Source organism: Myotis davidii, unplaced genomic scaffold (genome assembly GCF_000327345.1).
Source record: "Myotis davidii unplaced genomic scaffold, ASM32734v1 scaffold6, whole genome shotgun sequence".
Classification (NCBI taxonomy): Eukaryota; Metazoa; Chordata; class Mammalia; order Chiroptera; family Vespertilionidae; genus Myotis; species Myotis davidii.
In genome coordinates, this window is record NW_006383011.1 from 15,323,121 (window position 1) to 15,332,894 (window position 9,774).

The 9,774-nt window shown below is 58.3% G+C and overlaps 1 protein-coding gene across 5 annotated transcripts in view; it reads right to left on the bottom strand.

Moving 5' to 3' along the window:
- Positions 1–564: 564 nt before the first annotated feature.
- Positions 565–9,774, bottom strand: part of TTC7A (tetratricopeptide repeat domain 7A) — a 109,515-nt gene continuing 100,305 nt past the window's right edge. For all 5 annotated transcript variants that reach the window (XM_015557879.1, XM_006778627.2, XM_015557882.1 and 2 more), the window contains one exon: positions 565–2,706. In XM_015557879.1, the coding sequence (XP_015413365.1) occupies positions 2,485–2,706 (222 nt within the window). In that variant the 3' untranslated portion in view covers positions 565–2,484. The remainder of the gene's footprint in view (positions 2,707–9,774) is intronic.

A 9,774-nucleotide genomic window follows, 5' to 3' on the forward strand; every position in this document is an offset into this window, starting at 1 on the left:
ATTGTTACCGACCTCTCAGCGAAGGCGGCCGATGTAAATGCGGCCTGGATGCTCACCACACCCCTCCCCGTGCGTCTCCCCCATGTGCCGTGCCCTTGGAACAGTCTCTATGCAGATTGCCAGTCTGGCCCTGGACTCTCCAGTTGGCCAGGTGGGCAACAAGGGGCCCAGGGCCACCTAAGGCAGCGGTCGTCAACCTTTTGGACCTCACGGGCCACCAGTGTCTGTGGACTACCGGTTGGCGACTGCCGACCTCAGGGACAGATGGCAGTCCAGAATGAGCTACTGTAGCTGGGCCTGCCAGACCCTCTGCCTCCTCCCACGCATCTCCAGGTTTCAGCCTGACCTCGAGGCCCGACCCAGCTTCCACCATGCTCATCCTCTCACTGGCTCAAATCACAATCCCCTCAGCGGGCCCCTCCCTCCCCTCCTTGCTTCTCTACCCACCACCCCCAGCTGTGAGGCCTTCATAATTCCTCGGGCCTCTCTTCTTCCCAAATACCTGCTCCGGCTCAAGGCCTGTTCTGGGGCCACCCGAGCTGCACGAACACATTGCTTCAGGCAAACCTGCTTCCCCATTCAGGGATCTCTTTATTCAATCAGCAAACTGTCAGCAACTTGGCCCAGCCCGCTAAGACCTCCTCTGAGGGCATACAATCAAAATGCATTTGGTGCCTTTCTTATTACCGAGAACTGACTACCAACATCTTTGGGGCCCCCAAGGCAATTCAATGGTATTTGCTTTGTCCTGTTTCCTTATTTTTTTTCTAACAGAATTCCAGAATAAAAATAGAGCTCTATCATATATATATATATATTTATACACACACTTACATATATTGAGATCCTTCAACCAAGTGGCAGAGGACCTGCTGCTCTCCGCAGCGTTGCTCACCTGACGGAGGCCAGGAGGCGCAGGCTCTCCCTGGGAAGCACCCGGGGGTGCAGTGCTGAGCCAGTGTAGCGAGGAGGGTGGGCCTCCCACAGAGAGACTGGGCTATGACAGACCCGGGCAGTCCTTGCCTGGCCTTTCCACACATCTTAAAATGAGAGATGTACCTAGAGCTTTAAAACTAAAACCCAAAGTGCTGATAAAAAAAGAATGCTCCTGATAGGCCTGTGTGGGAAGGGGGCAAATTCTTGGGGGGAATCCCAGGAGCATCTTGCAGCAGGCTAGGGGAACAGCAGGAACGACACCCACCACCAGCACCCAGGACCCCTGCAGACACAGGTGTCTAGTATCCAGAGGCCTGTTCAACCAGTTCGGAGGTGCCGGGCAGAGACAACCAAATGGCCAGGGTGGGGCTTGGGTTGCCCAAGAAAGCCTGAGGAATGGGTTGTGGGTGGTGAGATGAGCTGGGGACAGTCCTAGAGACTCCCATCTCCAGAATGACGTGCATTGTACCGATTGCCCAGAAAGGTAAGGCTTGAAGGTATGTGCTGACATAAGCTACTAGAAAGGGCTGGGTCCAGCAGCCACGTTTCTGTCCTGAGGCCCATCCTGGGGCTGTGGCCTGGGGTCTAAGCAGGCTGCTTCACCTGGGGTGTTTCCAGGAAGATGGAGATGGATGGAAATGGAAGGTTAGTTAAGGCCAGTGCTGTGTCGCTGGCCACAAGGTCACCTGGCAGCAGAGGGGTGCACAGTGGATCCCAACTGGCTTCGTCAGGCAAAGGTCAATGCCAGGCATTATCCACTAACTCAGCCTGGGAGAGGAACCCAGTGGTCCATCTTCTTCCCACTTGCCAGTGGAGTCAAGCTGTGACTGCTCTGGGCAAGACCTGAGAGTGATCCAAAACCCTGTCCTGAGACTGGGGCATGGGACCAGGGCTGCGGGCTCCCCAAGGCACACAGGCACAGGGGATGAAGGACAGCTGTGAGGCTCTCAAGGAGCAACTCCAGTCACCATGACTCTCCCGAGGCGCCACGGAAGGAAGCCAGGAAAACCCTTGGCCCAGCCAGAGGGCAGCTTGCAGGGTTCGTCTTTGGTGCTGGAGAGCAGAGAGCTGAGGTTCGAGCCGGGTGCAAAGCCGGGAATCAAGGGTCAGGGATGTTGAGAGAGGGTGGCATGTATGGGATAGGGGTTTCCAGGTGGGGAGGTAACCAAGCCACACAGACCCGACTACATATTTAGATGCTGCACAGATACTCTGGGGAGGGGCCCCCATACCATGTTGATGTGGCCTCCCAGCTACTTCCTTGCTCATAAATGCCACAATGTCTGAGTCCCAAAGAGCAAGGAATTTGCTTTTGATGCAAATCTGGTCCACCCAGCTCGATGAGCAGCTCTCAGACCCAGCTGGTCCAGGAAGGAATGCAGGGTGGGGTGGGGGAGGCGAGGAGAACTAGGGCTGCAGCTTGCAGAAGTGTTCCCTAGAGATGTATTTCCCTGAGGTTCTATTCCTTCCCCAACCCATGCTCCCTGCTTCCTGCCTGCCCCCCCGCCCGAACGGGGAAGCCCCTCCCTCCCTGCTGCTGCGGGGGTGTCAGAGCTCTCTTGGGATGATGGAGAAGGGCAGCACTGGGCTGCTGGCCTCCAGCTCCAGGGCGGTGAGGAAGCAGTCGATGGCGGCCTCGCTCTGGCCCTGGGCCTGCAGCACTTCGCCCAGGCCCTGCCATGCCTCGTGACAGGTGCTCTGCCTTTCCACGGCGTCCCGCAGCACCTTCTGGGCCAGGGACTTGTGGCCCAGCCGACTCAGCATCAGACCCTGGGGAGCAAGCACAGGGCGGGGGTTAGTGAGGATGTCCTGGGCAGGGCATCCTGGCGATCAGGGCAAGGAACGGGTGTCTCTGGCTTGGATTTGGTCAAGTGACCGTGCCCATGACTAATGCAAATCCCACCGGTCCCCAGCCCAGCCTCCCAGATCACACGCTCTGGGAGCTGTGTCCCTCCTGACCCCAAAGGATGGTCTTCCAAGTCAGCAGACCTGGCTCTGAGTGTCCCCCTGACCAGCTGGGAGATCCTGGACAAGCCACCACTCTCTGGCCCTCAGTTCCCTCATCTATAAACAGGAAAGACCACAGTAGCCACCTCGGGGGTTGTTGTGAAGTTTACACGAGTCAGTTTATGTAAATACTTGGACAGTGTCTACCTGCATGAGTCTAGTTCAGCCGTGGGCAAACTACGGCCCACGGGCCGGATCCGGCCTGTTTGAAATGAATAAAACTAAAAAAAAAAGAAAAAAAAAGACCGTACCCTTTTATGTAATGATGTTTACTTTGAATTTATATTAGTTCACACAAACACTCCATCCATGCTTTTGTTCCGGCTCTCCGGTCCAGTTTAAGAACCCATTGTGGCCCTCGAGTCAAAAAGTTTGCCCACCCCTGGAATGGGTCTTTCTCCCAGCCTTGCTGCCACGCTGCCCTTTTCCCCAGGAACCCCGCGAGATACAGAATGTAAGCTGCAGGCTCCGGTCAGCTGGGGGAGGACCTCAAGCTTGTGGGTGGGTGGGGGCAGCTCCTTTGCCTGCATCAGCAGACATTCTTCCTAGGGATGTCTGGATCCTGGGACCTAAGGCCCGTCCCAGGCTGGCCTGCCAGGTGAGGGTCACCGACAGTCAGAGAGCCGGGACCAGGGATGGAGGCTGAGTGAAAGGAGGATTCTGGGAGGGTGGGTCAGGGTGGCCAGGAGCTTGGCCTCACATTTGGCTCCAACAGCCCTGTTGCCAGAGAGATACGGGAAGTGACAGGAATGGTCACAAAAAAAGGGTCGGGAAGTGAAACTGGCGCCCTGCCCCTCTACGTCCACTTCCACCCACACGGGAAAGGGTGCAGGGAGCTAGGGGGACAGGGTGGTGAGCAGAGGGAGGGGCCAGGGCCTGTTTTTGGCCTCTGTTCCCATAAAGGCTTCTCTGCACCATACCGACTCACTGATCTGTGTCCCAGCCCCCAATGGTGGCAAAGGATGACAGCATGGGGGCAGGGGAGAGGGAGGGCGCTCCTCTTGTCAAAGGTACAGGTAACGCAGGAACGACACTGACTTCCTGGACAGGCGGGGCCGGGGTGGGGGGGGAGAGGGAGCTGCCTCCATTGTGCCCAGAGCCCCTCTCGGGTGCCCGCCCACTGATGGCCATGTACATTTTTAGCTGGAACATTTTCATCCTCACCACGCTCCCCAGAGTGAGGCCCTCCGTTGCCATGGAGACCCACTAGGAAAGATGCACATGCCTGATTTCATAAAGTCCTCCGAGAGCCTGGAACATGACCAATTAGGCGAGAGAAGATGGTGTTCAGGAAGCCCTAGTAAAAGCTCCCCCCGCCCCCCTGCTGGAGGCGCTGGCTGGTGGTCCTGCCACCAGGGGCTAGGAAAGGGAAAGAAATTCAGTCTCCTCAACCCCAGCTGAAGAGCCCTCCTGGATGAGGCAGAGGACAGGGGAGGACAGGGGAGCTGTGACAGGCGGAGCCTCAGGCGGGCCCCGCTCCGGCTCCGGCCAGATGGGAGCGGTGCTGACTCAGGGCTGCCTGGACCAGAGGGCTGTGCCCAGTCTGGCCAGCAAGGGCTCCAGGCCAAGCTGTTCTGCCCGCAGGGCCTGGGAGCTGGACCCTGAGCAGCTCACAGGGAGGAGGGAAGGAAGGCGAGACGACAGGCTGCCAGACACCAAAATTAAGCACCAAAAATGGAAGGTTTGAGCCCTGTGAGTGCTGCCGATGGGGGAGCGACAGAGGACAGACGGGGAAGGCCCGCCAGCAGACTTCCCAGGGAGGGGCGGGCCGCCGTGGCTTTACACACTAAGGGTGCTATACTGCGCTTCCATATGTGACTGTGTTTGAAAAGAGGGCTCTGTCTGAAACTGAGTTTGCAAGCCCCAGATCTCAAGGAGCGTGTGGGGTTTGGGAAGGGGCCACGTGTGTCTGCAGGCTGAACAGGGCTTCACGCATGTGTGGGTGCTTTTCTTGGTTTGGGTCGCAGCAGGCTCGGCATGCTCAGTGCAGAGGACAAGTCAGGGCCCCACAGCCACAGGAACCCCAGCCCTGCCCCCGACACGCGCAGTGACCCTGGGCAAGTGGCCCATTTTCTCTGAGCCACGGCTTCCTCATCTGTAAACTGGGGAACAGAAGAGTCCTTCCTCTTCGGCTACGGTGAGGAGTCTGCAAGGATGAACTGGAAATCGCGGAGCCGGGTGGGGCACATGGTGGGCAGATGGTAATGGAGTGTCCCCAGGATGAGCAGAGAATCCTGGGAGGGGGGAGGGGGTGGAACAGCTGATTTCTCTAGGGGGCAGGGCTCTCTGTGGGGAGACTGTGGGGTTGGATCACCCCCCACCCCCCCACCCTGGGGTGCTGACCTTAGAGCCTGAAAGGAGACACCGGGCCGGGGTCAGGCTGGGGCCCAGAGGCCCGGGGCTGGTAACAGGATCTGCTGCCACCTGCCCGAGACACCAGCCTGTTCATGTTTGGTAGCAACTCGGAGCTGTTTGCTGCTTGACAACTGCACAGAGCCCACCCCAGGAAGACTGCAGGGCTCACCTGCTCTGCCCCCAGCCTGCACTGCCATGAGCCCGGCACCCCTGCCCCCAGCTGCCCAGAGAATAGGTCTTCAGGGAGATGGAGGCACCACAATTCCATTCAAATACCCTGAGGACTCGTCCCCACCCTGACCAGGGGCATCCTGAACCCAGAGAAATCAGACCTGCTGGTGACCCTCACTCGGGAGAGGCCACAGTTGTGCTGCCCTCGCACAGGGATCAGAAAGCGCGTGCAAGTTGCTTAAGGGATGGAGAGGGGCCAGGGGTGCTTATAGACGCTCAGGGAGGGGCAGGGGAAGTCCCAGCAATTCCTGACTTCCTCCATTCCTTCCTCTCTCCCTTCTTGGGTTCCAGGGAGGGGGGAACATCTGGCCACATCTCATCTACCTGGGACCCTGCTCCCCAAAACGCATTCCCCGAGGACAGCAGCCCCTCCTGCCCACACACCACCTTGACATTGTGCTGCGTTACTGTGGGATCCAATGGGATCCCTGACCTCCGATGGAGCTCGGGTGCGAGGGCCCTGGGCTCAGAGCCAGGCACACCAGAGGCACGTGGGGTGCTCAGTGACCTGCTTAGGGCCTCTGAGGGGGTCCGTCTCTGGTAGGAGCCCAGGTTTTCTATAGAGTCAGGGACTGCAGCCTGGGATGGGGATGGAGAAAAAAGATCCCGTCTTATTTTTTCAGAATTGCCCCTGCACACGTCTCACCCCATTCATTCAGTGCTTGACACTGTCCCAGAGGGGAGGGGTGGCAGGAAGGTCCTCTGGCTGTGCCTGCCTTTTTCTCCTTTTGGGGGTGGCCTGCCCTGGGAAGTAGTCCCCAGTGCTAGGCCAGCTGCCGGCCATGCTGAGAGCTCCCTCCCCGCCCCTACCCTCAAGTATTTATAGGAGTTATTTTGGGAATTTTCTTTCTGAGCTCAAGGCACATTCCTGGGATTCTGTCACAACCTCTCCAGCTGGGAAGCCGGGAATCAGCTGGAGGCTGCTGGAGCCTCTGGGTCCCTGCAGCCTCCTGTCTGGGGAGGAGCCCCTGGTGGGGTCACCTCTGAGGCTGCTCCACAGGAGGCTCCTTCCCTTCACCCAGCCTGGGGCTGACACGCCCAGCGAGGGAGGCCCACATTCCTGCATGCTGGATTCTCCCAGGTGTGTCAGCCTCAACCAGTCCAACCAGACTGGGAATGAGGCGGCTCTCCAGGCTGAGAACCCAGCCCACACATCACCACGTACATCTTGAAGCTGGGGTCGCCCCCAAACCACAGACTGGTCCCACCTCCCTGTTGGGAGAAGGGGCACAAATCCTTCTAGATCCCACCCAATGCCTGGCTGATGACACCCCCAGGACTCCCCCAGGCTCTCCTAGGAAGAGGCCCCTGTGGAGAGAGCCCAGACTCACTGGAGCCCAGCCTAGGGGGAGCCCCCTCTCTGGTCACAGCCAGGCCCTCAGGGCTAAGTCAGGAGGCTGTAGCAAGGCCTCTGGACTTCGGGTTTTAGAAGAAAAGACCCTGTGATTGGCGGTGAGAAGGGGCCCATGGCAGAGGCCCCACTCTGGGACCAGGAGACAGAGCCACTGGGGTGGTGGAGGGCGGTACTGCCTGGTGGACAAGGGGAAAGAGCTGAACTCCGCTCCTCCAGACAGAGCGAGCCTTCCGGACCATTGATTCTGGGCTAACATGGGCCGGCAGTGCTGCACTAGCTTGCCCATCTGAACCTGTGACAGGCTGACAGCTTCCTTTCCACTTCCTGGTGGGGGCTGGCCTGCACTTCAGCAGCCCAAGCACAGCCTAAGGCGTTCCAAAATCCAGGGGAGCTGCCCTCACCTTCTGGAAGGTCTGAGCCTGGGCTGAGGGCTCAGTGTGTTGGGGAGTTGTATCAGGCTGGGCGTGAGGCAGGGTGGGCCCGTGCTGGGGAACATGCTTGTGCACCTCCCACCTTCCCCACAGTGAGCCCCAGAACTCTCTCTTCCTCCTCCTCCTCCACTTTCCTATCGGGGACGACAGACCCAGGCAGCACTGGGGGGTGGGAGTGGGGGGAATAAGAAACACAGAACTCACAGTAAAACCACCACCCAGCAGGGCAAATGACCAAGACCTTCCTTTTAAAGTTTTCAGTCAACAAGAAGCAATTTTCCCCATCGATGGAGCTGGTGGGGCAGAGAGACTCCGCTGACCGAGGGGCTGTGCGTGTGCACGAACTCAGGTTCCAAACAGTAGAGCCGGGACTTTGGGTCCTCCCAGTCCTCGGGGGCCAGACCCTCTCAGGCCCCTGCCACAGCTCATGAGGCCGACAAGGAGGGAAGTCTGGGGCAGATGGGCGCCCTGGGCCTGAGGTATGGGGCCCCAGGAACCAGAGACCCCACTGTTCTGAGTGCTGCAGCCTCACCCAAAGTCAGGGAACATCCAGAGGCCGGGTGCCGAACCAGCCTGGCATACAGCGGGCCGAGTGCGGGGCTGAGCAGGACCTCCTCAGGGCCTGGCCTTTGGCACTCCTGCTCTCCCTTGGCCCCGGGCCCCAGCATAATGCCCCTTTAGCCGAAGCGTTTCACCCAACATCCGAGACTGTAACACCCGCTCTCAAATTTCCCTGTTCTCTCAGCTCACATTCTCACTCTCAACAAGGTCAGCCAGGCCTTGCACTATGTATGCACTTGTCCCAGCCACGGGGCAGTTGGGGTCGATGCCCTGCACATCGTGCCTTGGCTGGAGTCAGCTGCTGGGCTCCGTGAGGACTGAGCAGCTCTGCTACGATGAGTCTCCGGGCTTCCCTTTGCAAACCAAGAGCATCTGAACCTGCCTGGGAGCTGCACTTCTAAATGAAAAAGATAAAAGTAACCCCACTCCTGGGCCATTAACTTAAGGAGTGATTCAACCTAATTATGCCTGTGCACTTGGCACCATGGCTCCCATTTTACAGATGAGGATACTGAGGTTCCGAGAGGTTGAGGGACTTGGCCAAGGTTAAACAGTAGGTACAGGCAAAGTGGGACTCAAGTCCAGGTCAGTCAGACCCAAAGGCTGCGCTCTACCTCCAGGCACAAGCTGGCTCTGACACAGGCTTAAACACTGTCCCAGCAACCAGCTCCGAAGGCAACCCCGAAGGTAGCTCTGAGGTCTGAACATGACAGACTGACAGCTTCCTTTCCACTTCCTCACTGGGGCTGGCGTGCACTTCAGGAGCTCGCGCACAAGCCTAAGGCTTTCCAAAATCCAGCGCCAGGGGAGGTGCCCCCACCTGCCCAGCACCCCCTCCCTGCCTTTTTAGCACTCTGCTGACACTATGGGCCACCTGGCAGAACAAGGAAATTTGGGCCAATGACCGTCACCCCATAGCAGCCTGGTCAAAGGTGGGCTCAGGCCACTTACCAACAAGTTTTCCATGCAAATGATGAAAAAAAGAAAAAGAAAAAAGCCTGATGTTAACTTATCTTTCCACAGGTCTCAACTCATCTGAGCCTTAAAACTATCCCTTGAGCTCACAAAGGCTTGCATTATTTTCTTCATTTGATAGAAAACTAAGCCAGTGACGGGAAGAAATCTCTGTGCCCCCAAAGCTGGAGGGCTGGCAGGTTGGTTGTCTGTCTTAGATGAGTCACCTCTACTGTCTGGTCCTGCCTCCAGGATGGGATGGCCCAGCCAGGGGAGGGGGGTGCTCTGTGTAGCCACAGTTCGCTTCTTTGGCCTTAGAGAGCAGAGACTTCTTGCTGGATCCTGGAGCACCAGTAAAGGCCCGGCGCAGAACCTCAAGGCGAGGTGAGACAGAGCCCTGGGCCTCACTGACTCAGTGAGGGGAAGGCCAGGGATGTTCTGGGGGGCTCTGGGGACTTGGGATGTGCTGTGGCACGCCCCAATCTGGGGAGACGGGGGCAAGAGGCTCTGGGGTCATCTGGGGCTGGCCATGCCCTTGATCCCCCTCAACCCACTTCAAGAATGAGACAGCAGCCTTACGCTGGGAGCAAGAGGGAACAAATGCAGGGACTCATTCATGGCCATGCTCTCAGAGGGCAGTGGATGCAGAAACGCTGGCTACCCGTCCTTCCAGGGGCATCTGGAGGGAGAAGAGGCCAGGTCAGTGGCCATGATTGCTTCAGAAATTACATCACAGCCGAAGCTCACCCAGGGCCATCTCTCCCTGCTGCTGGGGTGCCCGAGGAGGAAAGGGTTCTGGGGATATGGGGCAGCAGGAACCGGGAGCTCTTTCCTGAGAAGAAAGCATGGCCAGGGACAGGGGCCCGTGAGGGACAGGAAACCCCTCCCTGAGTGTGCCCCTGGGAGAGAAGGGCAGGGTGCCACCCACAAATGCAGGTGGCAGGA